The sequence below is a fragment of the Artemia franciscana genome, chromosome 9 (assembly GCF_032884065.1).
Source record: "Artemia franciscana chromosome 9, ASM3288406v1, whole genome shotgun sequence".
Classification (NCBI taxonomy): domain Eukaryota; kingdom Metazoa; phylum Arthropoda; class Branchiopoda; order Anostraca; family Artemiidae; genus Artemia; species Artemia franciscana.
Genome location: NC_088871.1, coordinates 33580190 through 33597365, shown reverse-complemented (window position 1 = coordinate 33597365; position 17176 = coordinate 33580190). Strand labels below are relative to the sequence as shown.

Genomic DNA, 17176 nt, shown 5'->3' with positions numbered 1-17176 from the left:
ATTAAGTTTAAATTTTTCAGGGAAAGTTGAGGAGGATGTGTATCCAGAATGTCAAGAGGGTGTATGCTATTAAGCATTGTAAAAAATTTGTCCAACATATGAATAGTAATCCAAAATCTGAATTCTTATAGAAAAAACTGAAAATATTTCAAATATTATTTTCTTAACCAATGAAAAAGTCTATGTAAATTTAAGACAAACAGAGATTAATTTTTAAATATCATTTTCAGAAATAAAGTCAAATCATTTTTCAAGCGTAAGCTTACCATACATTACAATCAATAAATAGATAAGTCTCAAAATGAACAGAAATTACAATAAATAACCAAGGTAAACTCATAACGTGTTGATACTAAGGGGTGTGGGGATGAGGCCCCCTGGGTCTTCTAAAGGCTACAACATAATTTGAATTTACTCAAAACAAAGTATATTTTAGATACTTTTTCCATTTTTAAATCAAAAAATCCGAAATTATTAAGACTTTCAGGAATGAATATCAGCATATATATTAAACTGTCAATCGAAATTCATTTTTTTTTTTAATTTTTAAGATAACATTCGTAATGATGGTGACTTTTTTCTTGTTTTCGATATTACGGGAAATTAAACACAGGACTCGAAATAAGGACTATTTTAGATAAAGGGCAAATTATGTTCTGGTCTTTAGAAGGTACGGGGGACTTTGGTCCCAATTCTTTAAGAATGACTCCTGAAACACAAGATTGGTTTAAATAGAACAATAAAAACTTTTTTAAAGTACTGGAAAAACTTTGGCGTAAAGAGCGAGGTGTTGAAGAGGGGTAACCCTTCATATACGTAATGGTTTCTGTTCGTTTTAAATTTTGATGTTGCTCCTTACTTTCAATTGAAAAAAGATTTTTTTATTTAATTTCTTTAGAAACTATGAGGGTTATCATCCCCTCTCCCCTTGGTTTCTGCTTATTTTGAGTGTGACCCGGTTATTTATTTTAATTTCCGTTCATTTTGAGTTTCATTTGTGTATTGATTGTGATGTATGGTAGTTTTATGCTTGAAACATTATTTGATTTGGTTTCTGCTCATCTTTGGTCAAAGGTCATCTCTTTACTCAGCTCCTCTTTACTTTTCTTTGAAAAGCTACAGAAATTCTTTTAAATTAATTCTAATTCGAAACCATACTAAGGGGATACGTACCATTGCTGAGAATAATGCCTTTTTTCAACTGCAATGTATCAGTAAACAGTGTTTACTGTATGAGTTTACTGTATAAGTGTTTACTGTATGTATGAGTTGCAGTCTTTAATTTTAGCTAATGTGAAATCAAGCTTGATTTTTAATCTGATTTCGCTACTATGATATCCAAAAGTTTTATTTAAATTGACAACAAATTTTTTTGTTGGTTAGGCATCGAGAAACCTAATTTTGAAATCTCATATTTAATTGAAATCTGAATTCTCAATGTCTGGCTAACGGTCTTGTAACACCTTTGAAATAAGTTTCCAATTTAATGAGGAAGATAATCCATTGCAAAATCGTAAATCGATTGGTTTCCCAGTGCGGGGAATAAATCTCTTTGTTTTAAGCTTTGTTCAGAAAATAGTTTATCCTATAGGCAAAATAAAACTTTCGAGAATGTGGAATCTTAAAAATTATTAAATTGTGTCTTTTTTAATGAGCTAACATAAACTTTTAAGGGCCACCGTTCACATATTAAAAGAAATATCTCTTTTCTAATCTCCCTCGCAACCTCCAGGAGCAGCAAATTTTTTCTCTTGCTTTGGCCTTTTGTTGGTTTTATGCCAACGCGAGCTCAGGCCCAAGGGCTTCCCTTTGAGTCCTCTGATGATACAGCTGGAAAATCTCCTTAATACTCTGATGTCAGCAAGACCTTCCTAATAAAATGCATACTTATAAAACATAAAATGTAGATACATTTTTTGGACCATTCGACTCGATCATTCAGGTCTAAATAACATAATGTAATTTTGGTCCGATACTATTTAGGACTACGGGGCATTCTCGAAGGTACAGGGGAGTTGAATGGGTGTCAGGTGGCCCTCGATTACCTCTGGCTCCTCAAAATCGGCACTGTAACTTATAATTTACAATCAAATAAGGTCTCTCTAAAGTTTCATTTCTAAATCATCCGTTTCTACTTCTCTACTTCTCTTGATACAGCGGTGTCAAAGCAGACCGGACACGTCGTCTATTTGGTTTCTCTTTTCTATTAGATATAATTCTACAATTTCATAATTCGATGTCAATTTCAATAAGAAGCCTTTGTAACTAAAATTTTGTTCAATCTTTTTAGTTGACTTGATTTTGTGATTATCAGTTTTACAAAATTGTAATCTGTTTTTTAGATGAGCAAGGAGCACAGTATCAGTTGCTATATGGCATGTTATCCTGTACTTAAGCAACATATCACCTATGAATTTGAGCCAGTGGAAGATGATCCGGTACGAGGGATTTTGAAGGATTCAGGTACAATGGATGTCTGGAAAGAAGCGGAAAAATGGGTCACCTGCTTCATTAAGGAAAAACGAAAGCTATCAAAACTCCAGCAGAAGATTGAAACGTCAACCGCCCTTAAAGAAGCTGGAAATAAAGTAAGATACAAGTTAAAAAAAAAAAAAAAATTGGCAAAATTTGTCTAAGATAACTTAATGCTCAGAACAAACGACATAATAAAAAGTTTTATAAGTTTTGTTTAATGCTGTGATCACGGCTTTTGATGAAAAGCTTCTTCCTCTAAAGATGAAATAAATAAAAAACTTTAAAAAATAATGACGTGGTTTCAATTTTGTATACAACATATAAAATTATATTACCTGTAAGTCAGATTTGTGCTGAAAGTACTGAAACATCTCTACCTCAGTCAAGACTAGTGCCTGACCTACTTCTTCTGAATAAAAGCACAAAGAGGAATATCTTTCTCCTGTGACTTAATAAAAGAAATCGTTCGAGATAGACCTTTTTGTTTATAACTTAATAATGTTTTGATTTCATTATTGCCGATCATGAATTAAATCCGAGAAACATAATTAAACATTTAGTGTTTGTTTTTTTTTTACTTCAAAATAAAGCTTTATCTAAGATGGAAGGGTGCCAAGCTCGATACCCCTCCCAAACTAAAAGGGAAGAGAAGAAAGGGGACCATTTTCGCAATGGAATCCCTCCAATAAAAAATGTGCTTACCCTGCCTACTGTACTGCTAATTCAAAAGAATGTTTATAAAATTTTATACATGTTGAACACGAGCTTATTACACTGTGATGATATTGTAATTCTGTTGATAATAATGTACTGATATATTATATTGTGTATATTATGTATATATATATATATATATATATATATATATATATATATATATTGTATATATTACATCTATATATATAAAAATAAGTTGTCTGTGGATGTGTGGGTCTGTCTGTCGGGTTACGTCATGTTTGTGTGTTGACTGACGTCATGTTTTCGACTGACGAAATTACAGACCGGAACATCGGGACACAAATGGCGACCGGGACACCGGCACATAGGAAATATAAATGACGACCGGGACACTCAAAGAGAAAGCGACCGGGACACAAGGAATGTTCGATTAGCAATCGCCATCAACAAAGCACCGGGATAAAAAATGACGACCGGGACAGAGGGAGTATAAATGACAACCAGGACATAAGTAAAAAAAAAAACTAAAAAAAAAACTAAAAAAGGTAAAAACTACAAAAAAACTAAAAAGAAAAAAAACTAAAAATTAATAAAAAACTAAAAACAAATAAAAAAACTAAAAAAGCTAAAAAACTAAAAAAACTAAAAAATAAAAAAAATAAAAAAAGGAAAAAAATGAAAAATAAAGGAGAAAAACAAAACTAAAAAAAAATAAAAATAAAAAATACTAAAAAGAAAAAAGAAAAAACTAAAAAAACTTAAAAAAAAGTAAAAACCAAAAAAAACTAAAAAGAGAAAAAGGGAAAAATACAAAAATTTATTTCATCATACACCATTTCAAAAACGAATGTATATACAGACCGGGACACCGGGATACAAATGACGACCGGGACACAGGGAATATAAATGACGACCGGGACACAGGGACACAACTACAACGGGGACGCCGGGGGGGCACAGCAATCACCATCAACAAAGCTTAAGGGCAATCATTAGAATCATGAGGTATAACTAAAAAAAACTAAAAAAAAGGTAAAAAACTAAAACCTAAAAAAAAGACCAATTCAAAAACGAATGTATATACAGACCCGGACACCGGGACACAAATGACGACCGGGACACCGGGACACAAAGAATATAAATGACGACCGGGACGCATGGAATATAAATGACGACCGGGACACAGGGACACAACTACAATGGGGATGCCGGGGGGCACAGGGGGATATATAAATGACGTTGGCGACACAGGGAATCGTCGATTAGCAATCACCATCGACAAAGCTCAAGGGCAGGCATTAGAATCATGAGGTATAGATCTAAATACGGATTGTTTTCCCATGGACCATTATATGTTGCATGTTCAAGAGTAGGTAAGCCTGACAATCTATTTATATGCACAGACAATGGGACAGCAAAGAATGTTGTATATTCGCAAGTTTTACGTAGTTAAAAACATATATATATATATATATATATATATATATATATATATATATATATATATATATATATATATATATATATATATATATTCACAGGTGGGACATAGGGACACAACTACAATGGCGCGTAACTAATATGGCGCGTAACGACTTACGCGCGCGGGGGGGGCTTGGGGGGCATGAAGTGCCCCCACCTACTAGGTGTTGGGATGGCGCGAAGCGCCACCGTAACAGCTAGTTATATATATATATATATATATATATATATATATATATATATATATATATATATATATATATATATATAATATATATATATATATATATATATATATTATATTATATTATATTATATTGTAATTCTTATTGCTTAGTAGTACTAGTGGAATGAGTAAATTGGGCCATTGAAATAGAAGATCATACTAAGTTGGCTAAAACCTTTTAATTCCTTTTTGGAGTAATAACTCAATGAAAAATCTGTCTTATGACTCTTTGTTCAACTTAATTATTCTGTAGATTTGGTGAAAAACTTTTTTGATTCTATTGAATTGGTACTGAATAATATCTTACCTTCGTCTGTCTTTCAGTTGCGCTAGGAAAAATCTTATGCTGTACCTGTGTGACAACACTTAAAGATTAAACGATGTGTGAGTCTTATTGAATTTTAGCTCCTTCATTGAACTTTTCTAAAAAAAATATTAAAGCTAAGTATTTTTACCAAGCTTTAGTTGATTAGATATTTTAATGTTTTATCATTATCTTTCATTATTGGTTTTATTTTTTTGCACAGTATTGGAAGACAAAACCAGTGATTTTCGTAATTTTTAGGTGGATCCTAGTGATGCTAGTGGAATAGATTTGGATACTAAAATTGAGGAAGCTAGGAACGAAATTAGAAAATGTCAGGTAACTTGCTTTAATTTTTCCTCGTTCTGCATATTACGTCTTAATCTTCAAAGATACCTGAAGCGTTAATTTTCAAACTTACTTGAATTTATATATTCACTGTCTTGCAAAATTACCAAAGAATTACCAACAGTAGTGTATTATAGCCTAATTTAACCTTTTCTATGGTTGTGTGGAATTTTTAATAATTGATTTTTGTTAAAATCGGAAACTCACCCCCCTCCTCACCCCTGGAAGTCATTCTGAAATACCTTTCAGTTAGACTCTTATTGGGGAACCTTCTTCATTAAGCCTTATCTTCCCCGTCAATTCTTTAGTTCTTTTCAATGGCGTCCGAAAGCTTCTGATTTCATTTTATTTTTGTTTGTTTTTTTTGGAGACAAATATTTCATATCTTTACATCTAGGTTTGTTATGTCCATAAATGTATATTTTTCATACATTGTAATTGCTTTCTATCCTTAATAATAACGATATTTTTCGTAAAAAAATATTAACAACAATAAAAAAATCTAACCTTGTTAAAAAAAATATATCAGAAGTTTAGCTGTTGCGCTACGTCCGTCTTATTTGTCACTCTAAATTGTACAAAATGGATACTGGTATTGGCTGTTTTGTAATTTATAAGTTACAATGTTCTTTCAAAAATGTGTTCATCAAAACTTGGGGCTCTAGAATGGTATAAAAAATTTTGTAGAAATTTCCTTCTACCATTTATACAATTTTTTCAATAAAATACCAACCAATATAGAAAAAGGTGAGCTGCCGATGAAACCAAAGCCTTTGGATACGGCGGGGGAGGGGGTGGCATAAAGGTGCGATTGCATTGATAGCAGCTAATGTTTTCTCCAACATGTGAACGACATGCCTAAAATTGCTGGTTTTAGCATGGAATGTACCTTCCAGATGCACCCTGTCCCACTCTGATTTTTTATTTTTTGAATAAAAGATAAGGTCAACTGACGTATCGATATCTTTAGACGGAAAAACATAGAGAAGTTCAGAAATTGACAATTTTTAGAACTAACAGCTGGCTGCCATATGATTAAACAACTGGATAGCTAAAACGTATTTACTTCCTTTAATTCAAATTTTTTACAATGTTCAGCCGGTCACAATAAATACCCTCCATCCCATTGTATATCCTCCTTTTGTTACAGCCATTCTCAATAAAGTCACCAAATATTTTAGTCCGTTTCTGTATAAAATCATCCCAGGCAAATTTGAGTTGTCTGGCCTGTTCTCACATTCTTTCTGGCTATTTATTGAAGCTGTTCTATGATGAAGTTTTTAGATAACTTCGAAGACAACACTGCCTTTCCATGATGAAAGTAAAACAGTTCAAAATAGGGATGATCATCGACAGTTAAGTTAAGGTTTGACGACGTATACTATGTTTGGACTAGGACTGTCATATCTGTCTGGGACCTCGTTGGAATACTCTGTGATGAACGTGTTGAAAGGATTAGAAATAATTATTCAATATAAATGCTAATTAGTTAAAGCCCGAGTTCACGGAACTTGTTTCGTAGAATTAGTTGATACACCCATATTTCTTGGAAGATATCACCATTTTCAGCAATTTTTTTTACCCTTTTTCTCATCTTGCGGTTTACTGCTACTATAAATTTGATTCCCCATTCCCTGATAGCAGTTGAATTCCTTCCTCAGTCCACTAGGGCAACGCCGGTGAAAAATATTTTCCGTAGTGGTATTACTTAACTACTTGAGCCAAGCTTATAAAAGTATCTCAAAAAACCAGGGCAGAATTGGGTCTGTTAGGATGTCTGGGTAAGATAGTCCTTAACAGTGATCGTCCCAATATACTGGAGCGAACGCCAACCCTAGACCGGAATCAAAAGACTTTGCTCATGTAGCTGTGTTTTGTAGCTCACCATTAAGCTTGATTTATCAAAAAAATTTTACACTTTCGCTGGAATAATCTAGTAAGCATGCTCTGCTTCTTTTTTATTGTTAGTGGTTCAGCGCTGTTATCATCACCTTCTAATCGACACAATTTCTTAGCCTTGAATGAATAGATCAATAGTAATTTTGATATTGGAAACTTCCTGACACGTTTTGATACCTTTTCTTATATTTTTTTTAGATATCTAAACTTAAGGCAGAAGCAAGACTAGAGTGCCTTCGAGAAGGTGGAGGTAAGTTCTTAGAGCTAGTTTGGTGAAAATTGCTTATGACTACTATAAAATGAATACTGAATAATGCACATTATGCTAACAATTAACGATGAAATTTGCTTCCCTTAAAAAAGAATCAGAGCTATTTCGCGTTAGACCAGTCATGGAGATGTTCCCCAGAGCTTCGCATTTATGAAAACGTGCGAGTCTAGTTTTTAACATGTCGTTGGTTGGGATCAAATTTAATTATTGTTTGATATCTCGTTGCTCGTAAAAATTAATGACTGTTCCACATGCGACTACTTTGAGACACCTTCATCTCTTTTCCACTTTGTAATTTTAATTAAGCTACTGCCCGCTTCTAACGTGAACCTACACAGGGAAATCTCTCAGGAAAGAGAAATTGCTGAGAAGTGAAAATATTATTTCCGTTTCCTCAAAATTCAATTTTCCGATCATTGTACGCTTTCGACGTTGTGAAAGCCCCCTCCCAATCTTTGGACACTGGCTCCTTACTTCATTTTGAAAAGTTATAGGGCGAATAACGACGGTTTGATCTCTTACAATATTCTATACTTTCAGTGAATTGGTATTACTTGGTTCACCTGTACTGTCTATGCAAACACCATATATTCTTACCGTATCCATTTGATTGTCTGAACGAGAAGTGCCCAAAAATTCAGGAAATAAAGGATTTCAGGGTGGGCCTAAACACTGAACCTCCCTCTCACCAGTCTCCCCTGTCCCCTTACTGGCGTCCCTAGCTAGGCATTCCAGGTCACAGTCCTGAACGACATAGATTTCGGGAAGGGCTAGACCCCTAATGCTCCCCCTTCCTTTTCCTCCTGTATACGTCAATGACTAGGCTCCACGGCATGCGATCCTTAATTATTTGATGCTCTTCCGAATTACTACGAAATGAGCTGCTTATTTGGTAGCTTCAATAAAAAAAATATTTATTTTTTGGATAGAAATACTGAAGATAGAATTTATTTACATCTTTTAAAACAGAAATGTTTGCTCCAAACCAATATCAAAACAATTGTCTCTAGAAGCATTAATTTCATTTTAGACTCTACAGTAGTGAAAGTGTTCGAGCTGATGGCTACTGTCTATTTTATAGATTAACCTCATTTCTACTTGAAAAACGAGTTTCTCTTGGTAATTTCTTAATTTTTCAATGAAGATTTTCCATTAACTAGAGAATTAAATTTTCTTGATATAATTGTGGTAACCAGAGAAGCATTTTGAAGTTAAATCTGACATCACACTTGGAAACAGCAACAACACCTAAGACGTCCCCAGTTCTTTTATACTGTGTAATAGCCTATATCCCGGATTTTTATTTCAGAAGTTTAGTTCAAAAAGAAAATATGTTGAAGCTATAGTTAAATTAAACATTTTAGAGGCTAATCTGGCTAAATCAACAAAATCAACTTTCAAGAACATTCTAACAGAATATTCATAGCGGATTTTGACTAATGCTCCAGTCATACGGCTGTGAAAAATGTAAATATAATATTTTCGTCCTTTGAGGTTTACTTCAATATAAATATTATTCTTAAGTGTACGTTATAAGGATTAGCCACACTGATCTTTAAACAAGTTGTTCGAAGCTTGATGGAATTGGCTTTTTTTCATTTCTGGTATTAGTCCTTTCTCCTAGCGAATGATCTTGTTAGTGTATAAAGCTAATCATAAAGTGCTTCCACACTGAAACCATAGATTATAAAAAATAAATGTTCTTCATCTGTTAATACAATCACTTCTACTAGTGACAACTCATCGTATGCACCAAGTAACATAAACATCGCACGCTCCTTTTCGACCTAATTGTTCAAAGTCTCACTCTTAACTCCGTCATCCTCCCCCTCAGTGGTTCTTTTTTCCTTATAATTCTATTTTATTACGTATTGCCACCCAATTTGAAAACTTCAAGATTTTCCTTTCGCTCCAGTTAGATTGCCAAAATTATGATTTTTCGCGAAACATAATTTGATCGGATTGACCACTTAAAAGCTAATTTTTAGTTAATTGAGGTAAAAAAAAAAGTTGAGACTTTTCCAATATTATTGATGAATTTGTAAAATTGGCCAACGGGCTGCTCGCATACCCCAGCACAAAAAGGGCATTCATACAAAATCCTTATTGCATTAAATTTTACTTTTTTTTCTCCAGTCTCTCCCTCCTACTGAAGTCCCTGCCCTTATAGGTATATCTTCTAATGGCTAGGAGTCGGAGGTCTGGATAACTACAAGAATCTAGGTTTTAACAGCTGGGGAGAATAAACCATACCAGTTTAGCTCTATATGCAGGATTATTATTCGATGAAAAAATATTTTTGAAAGAAAATTAGTAAGTAATATACTCGGAAGATGACTTGTAGCAAATCTTCCCTGATTTACTATTTCTCCCTCTCCTACCCTAAGGAACAAAAATCTAAAATAAAAAAAATGTGTAGTAATAATAAAGCCAAATTTAATAAAAGTATTAAATTTAAATCAGGACCGAAAAGTTATCTATATTTCATACACTTTCCAAGGAGCACGAATAGCTAATTGTATACAGGGAGGTGCTATCATGCCAGTGCATTTTATATATTTTAGATTTCCAAGGATAGCGGAATTAGCAAGCGGCTTTATTAAAGATTAAATTAGCTAAGATTAGCGGAAATAGAATTTGGCAGGCACGATCTGGGTACCAAAAACACGACTCAAGGAAGAGGCATTGGAGTACGGGGTATTAATTATACAATAGTCATGTTTGATAACTAGTTTTATGATAGGATATGTACGATCAATGTGTCACAAACTAGTAATTAATTTCCTGAATTTATGAAAACTATGCTCAAATGAGGAAAAAAATGGATGCCTTGTCATAATAGCCTTCTTAGACATAAAGTTCTAACCTCTATTCGATTAAAATATGTGCAGTTTTGTGCTTTTTTTTCTTCTTTTTTTTTCAGTCGACCAAAATCTGTAAATTGTATGCCAATATTATTGAATTTAGCTAGTGACCAATAATTCATCAGCAATTATTAAAATTATTGGAAAAAAATTTGATTAATCAATGGCGCAACACAAACTTTCAACCCCTATCCAAGGATCCACGTAATTTTAGAATGAATATAAGTTAATAAATACGAGTAAATAAATAAATAATAAAACAGTTCTTCGAAAAATAAGACACAAGGTAAGTTTCGACAAACCAAGAACTACTGGTCTTTAGAACAAATTCTGTGACCAACCTCCCCCCCCCCGCCTACCTCTCCTGTAGTATAGTCTCCCTAGTGCATCATTAAAAGTAGAAAGTAATTTTTCTATTAATATAAATTGAAACAAATTCATATTTCAATTACACTTTTATAGTTAATGTAGAGGAGTTCTTTGAAAAGTACGATACAAAGGAGTCGCTTGACATGCCAAGAACGAATAGTCAGCTTTCTTTGAGTCAGGGCTCACCTGCTAAATTTAGCGTAAGTACCAATTTTACTTTATAGTTTAATTGAAGAAATAAGTGACACTTTTGAAAAGTTTTGAACGAAAACTTTAGACTGGATATGGTTTAAACTAAAATACAGATGTTGCAGTTATTTGTATTTGCAGCACGACCAGGTTTTTCCGCCTTACCTGGCATTTAAACAAAGCTTTTGAATGAGGGTCCCCCAGGATAAAAGTAAAGCTAATCACGGAAATAAACACTAAGGCCCGGCGCACACGGAGCAACTGTTTCAAGACAACGGTTGGAAACTAGTTTCATCTGTAGCTGGTTTACGACCAGTTTACAACCAAACTATGTTGTAACTGGACGAGTTCTGACGAGGAAGACTTAGTTGATTACTATTAGTACCTTGGGTTTTCTAGGGTTCAGAGGGAGTACTGGGTCCATCCTTACTTGGATAAGAATGCAAAGTCTCGTCTGTTCTTAGCAGCAAAAGACGTCTTTCCATGAGTACGCTGGAAGTTTATAGTTGTACAGCTCTTCATGCTTCTCCCCTTCTCCTACGAATTTCACGTTTAATTCCTGGTCCGACATGTTGAGAGCCAAAATAATTGGATAATATCAACGCGGTAGCTCCCAAAAATGTGTGGGACAACACTCTGCAACGCAACTGTGATCAAAGCTGGATGCTCATACGGGACCGGTTTCAGGCTGATTGGAAACCAGTCTCATCTGAATTGCCTCGTGGGCGGGCCCCCACTCTACTTCAAGGCCATAGTCACAAAACAGCTGCGTGTGCAATCGATTAGAAATTCTAGTCTCAAAACAGTTACCCCGCTGGCGCTAGTCTAAGTACACAGCAGCTCTTGTTAAGAGAAACTAAAACAATTTTCTTGGTGTTTGATACAAAATGGACTTCAAAAGAAGGCAAATTTGTAGATGAAAACATAATTTAGCTAAGATGAAAGTGAATACATCACTCAGTGTCTTTTTTATCCTCTTTCATAATTCGATAATTGCTTCTGGGGGAAATCGAGCTTTTAATGGGACCCCAAAAGGTGAAACATTCGTTGGTAACCAAAGAAAACATGTTTCTAAAAATAACTGTCTATTGAAAAATAAATGTCATTTGTAGCTGATTCATGAATGGCAATTATTATTTTCCTTAGCACCAATTGAAAACGAATTATGGAAGAACATAAAAAAGGCATCTAATGATGAATTCACTTTTATTCTAGCTAAATTATGTTGTCAGCTAGAAATTTACTCAAAAGAATAATTTTTTATGAAAATTTCAAATATTCAAATACAGCTAGGTTTTAAGTTACCCAAAAGTTATTGGTAAAACAAAATATTTATTATTTTCTAAAAAGAGAAAACAGATGTTCCAAAGAAGTTATTTTAATGAAACTTGTGCATTAAATTCAAAGACTGACTAATCAGACTAATCGTCAGAAATTTTTGACTGACTTCAAAATTACTTATGGTACCAACACCTCAAAAAGTGCTACAGCAGCTGTGGCCCATGAATCACAGTTGTGGTGCATCACAACACAGAGCAAAATTATCTGCAGAGGTTGAATTCTGCTTACGAACTTGAATTCTACACTTCGAGGATACTAGATCTTACTTCCTTCCTGCTTGAATGGGCCCTGGCCAGCTCTTTCGTCAGATTATGTGCAACTGGCAAGATTATGGAAAAATTCCCCTCCTTTCCCTTCACATACGAGTCTCATCTCAGCTCGACTTCAACAGTCTTTTCCTTGGTCCGAGCCTAATCCATACGAAATACGATAATATTTAAAAAAAGAAGCAATTAATCAAATCGTGATCAAAACTGATAATTTCAAAAGAAAAAAGAAATCAAAATTTATTGATGTACTTTTTCTTTTGAAATTATCAACTTTGATCACGGTTTGTTCCTATTATAAACAAAGCAGGGGAAATCCAGCATTGTCTTTGCAATTTATTGTGTTTTTTGTGATTTTGCTAAGTATGATTTTAGTATCATATTTATTTAGTATAATTATATTATTTATTATATTTATCATAGTAATTATATGTTTATCGTATAATATTTATCATATGATTCTATTATCATATCATTTAGTATAAGTTCAGTATGTTACCTAAAGTATGATTTCTATAGCTGTGTTATTTCCATCCCTGTCATCCATTTTTCTTTTCTTTATATTCAAACCAAGGACCATTTTTTATTTTAGCTATGTAAAACTACTGTTTTTATAACAAAGCATTATCCATCAATACAACAGGTAATTTTACTGTTTTAAAAGATTGAAAATATTTTTAACAAGGACCATTGATAGCTGGAGGCCCTAGGTTAAAGCTTTTGTGGTAATATGGGCCCTTTTCTCACCTTTTATTAGTATTTGATGATGAAATCAAACTTGATCCTTTTACCCAAAGAAGCGAATAAAGAGATATACTCATAAATGGAGATAAAATGTAAAACTGAATACTCACAAAACAACAGAAAAATTAAATACCAACATAATTCAAAGACATTGAGTGTCATGTTTATCGGAATTTACAGGAATTGTTAGTTACAAAACCTATCCACTCAAACTGAGAACGTTTTATCAACTGATTTAATATGTTTTTTACAATATTATTTTTTGCTGTATCTTGTTCTCACATTTGCCTAAATAGCTCGGGAACGAAGTCTTTGATTTTAAGTTTCTTGTTTGCGCACACTGCTCTGCATAAGAAAGAAAAAAAATAAGGAAGATATTTGTCAAATTGATGTAATTTACAATAAAGACCTTTATATTTACCACATCCGAATTCTTAGAAATGTATAAAATTTATTTTGAACCTATAACTTTAATAAGAATCATTAATGTGATCTCGCATGATAACAGACTTTGAATGGTGTGGAACTACTAGAGATTTAACTTGGCGCAAAATAGAAATATTTTTTAACTATATCTCTTGTTTTACTAGGATATTTAAGATATTTGAGGAATAACGAATTTCAGTTCTTGAAACTGCACGAAAGTTTAACCTTTATTATCTTAGATATAAGTTTAAAGAATGAGGATAGAATTAAAGAAATTATTTAAGAAGTATCAACAACCTTATGTCGTTAATAATGGAAGGCCTTAAATAGTATTGTTAATGTATTGTCTCTTTCTTGACAACTTTTACTTTCTTTGAACACTTATCTTCCATTGAAGCTTTGAGAGGATTACATTTAATACTATTTCCTTCGGAGGTAGATATGTATGTTCCAAACCTTGGTAATTTATCAACTTCCTTGAATTTTCAGCATGAGCCTCAAGATTAATTTGTTTTTGTATTGTAAATTTGACATACCGTTGAGCATCTAGGTAATATTGACAGTAACTATAATGATTGCTTATACAGGAGAATTTTCATAATGAATTGATAAAAAATATCTTATTTAATATTCTAATAGGACAACACAGAGAGTGAACATAGTGATCCGTTTGAAAGTGACCTGGATAGCAGATCTCGAGCTGGAAGCACTGTAGCAGATAATCCAGCATTTGAATACAAGGATTCGGATGAAGAAGAGGTGCAGGGTGAGTCTCTTCTTATCTTAGTCACTTTCTAGATATCGAATATGAATCTGGCAATAGTGTCGAAAGAAAAATCTACAGTTCGGCCGCGATTTAATTCCATTTTGACCTACCCTAAAAGGCTGTATACTTGCCTCTTCAAGTACTTTAAAATATGAAGAAAACTGGATTCGATCACAAATAATATATTGCTAGTCTATTTGCCCCCTAAATTTCCTAATCACCGCTTAGATTAGGAAAAACACTTTAGCTTATAGTATTTTCACTAAAATATGTCTTTTTTGTATTCCGATCGAAAAATTGAAAAACGTCAAAATTTACCCTCACCCCAATTTTTGGGGTGCCTAGCGTGCTAAAAATTTTCCAAAATTAACCTAGCTCTACTTTTTACAGGCTGAATTTTAGCTTCAAATGAGTCTTTTAAAAATGTTGATTAATAATCACCCACAGAAGAACCTCGACTTCACTCCTTTGACACTGAAGACTAATTACGTAAGCTGCCTGATTTTATCTGAACTTTTTTGATCTTTAATGAAGTAGACAGACGCTACATTCTTAGTGGCGGTGGTAGGTTTTAATCCTAAAGTTCCCATGTAATTTTGCTGAATATTTCCACTATTAACAGTCTGCAATTGAAATTTATCGTATCTAAAAGCAATTTTTTTTGTATTAATTCGGAATTTTGAATGCTGATTCATTTTATTACAAAAGAGGTGAATCGACTCCTCGGTTACTCTTTTAAGCCTAAGACCTAGTTCACCAAAGGTTGGTGCTTTTAATGGTCATTTTAATGTAACTGTCGGCTGCACCAGCCAAATTTACTTCTTATTCAAAAATCAGTTTTCATATAAAAATAGGGTTAAGTTATTCCTAAGCAGCTATACTAAGGGGATGCATAGGATAGGTTAAATATTTATCCCTTTGCCGTCATAATACGTAAAAGAAAGAAACAACGAATCGATGTATTTATTGCGTCAGGCACAACTAAAGGGGTCTGTGTAAAAGTTTTATTCAATTCTAAACTGAATAGAGAATTATTTTCTAATGCCTAAGCCCTAGTTTTCACTTTATCAATGAAACTTCAAAATATACGCAAAATTCTAGAACCTTATGCACTAGAAAATATAGAGGAACAAATTGACGCCAGCCGGGACAAGCGTCAACCCCTCTTCAATACCTCGCTCTTTACGCTAAAGTATTTTTAGTACTTTCAAAAGAGCTATTCATTCTAATTAAACGACCTTTGTGATTCAGGCATTATTCTTAAGGAATCAGAACAAAATTCGAACTTTAGCGTAAAGAGTGAGGTATTGACGAGGGGGTAAACCCCCTCGTGTGCATAATAATTTCTGTTCGTTTTAATCTTGCTTCTTACTTTCAGTTGAATTTTTTTTTATTTAATTTGTATGGGAACTAGTGATGTGTCTTCTTTTTTGTTTTCTTGACTTATTTTAATCATCACTAGTGGGGCGAAGAAACATCATAGAGAAACGTTTAAGGGCCCACTTGAAAAGAAATTGCTATAAACACTGACTGTTGTAAACATTGAAAACATAACATTATAAAAAAATACAATTTTTGACAAAAACTGTATTTTCATGTACAATTGATGAAAGACACATATCTTTTGAAAGCTTGCTTCTCTTGAGTACCATGTCATATTTGAGAAACTGTCGCTTGATTCCTGGGGGTTTGTTCTTTACCAGACCCAGCTAAAAAAAAAGCTAAAGGCTTTTTCCTGTGCGTGATATAAGCATTTTTCCTATTAAAAACCATATTTTCATTCTATTTGAAGCCAATCTTGCCAAAGTTACGGGTGTTTCATCAGCTTGTATATGAAGTTCGGTCAAAAATTGCATTTTATTTCAATATTTTGATTGAATATTTACCCAAGGCACTATATATAGCATTTTTTTTAATGAATCATTAAACACTTCTCTACGATTTACGATATTCAAGCACCCTCCTTGCGGTGACTAAATAAACCAGAAGAATAAAAAAAAGGAGACACCTCACTGCTTCCTGTGCGAAAAGGGATTTTTCATATTGCTCAAGATGGTAGACTATAATTTCTTCTATTTGGGATTTTTGGGTATGGAGATTCTAGTGGTTGGCCTACAGCAATAATTTTGATCTAATATCTTTTTGTTTTTGGTTTTCGGGCTGTTTTTCGAAATTTCCATAATTTATTTTTCGCAATAAGCTTATATCATTAAGATTAATCGAAATAATAGTTATCACTCTTGAATCAGCTTTAAAAGGCGATTCTTCCTCATTTGACAGTTTTGTTTTAAAACTAAATAAATAACGAAATTTCTTTTCAGCTGAAAGTAAGGATCAACATTAATACTTCAAATGAACAAAAATTAATCCGTAAGGCCTGTATGAGGGGGGTTAATCCCTCTTCAATACCTGACTCTTCACGCTAAAGTTTTATAGTACTTTATTCCTTTTCAGGAATCGTTCTTTAATATTTGGGAGAAATAAGTGTTAACTTTAGAGTAAAGAGCGAGACGTTCAGGAGTGCGCAG

At 33.3% G+C, this 17176-nt stretch overlaps 1 protein-coding gene across 3 annotated transcripts in view; it reads left to right on the top strand.

The window, feature by feature from the left end:
• The window catches only part of LOC136031305 (protein nervous wreck-like), a 121987-nt gene that overhangs the window by 67338 nt on the left and 37473 nt on the right, over positions 1 to 17176 (top strand). For all 3 annotated transcript variants that reach the window (XM_065710759.1, XM_065710761.1, XM_065710760.1), the window contains exons 8-12: positions 2343 to 2588; positions 5427 to 5504; positions 7611 to 7662; positions 11010 to 11116; positions 14522 to 14648. In XM_065710759.1, the coding sequence (XP_065566831.1) occupies positions 2343 to 2588; positions 5427 to 5504; positions 7611 to 7662; positions 11010 to 11116; positions 14522 to 14648 (610 nt within the window). The remainder of the gene's footprint in view (positions 1 to 2342; positions 2589 to 5426; positions 5505 to 7610; positions 7663 to 11009; positions 11117 to 14521; positions 14649 to 17176) is intronic.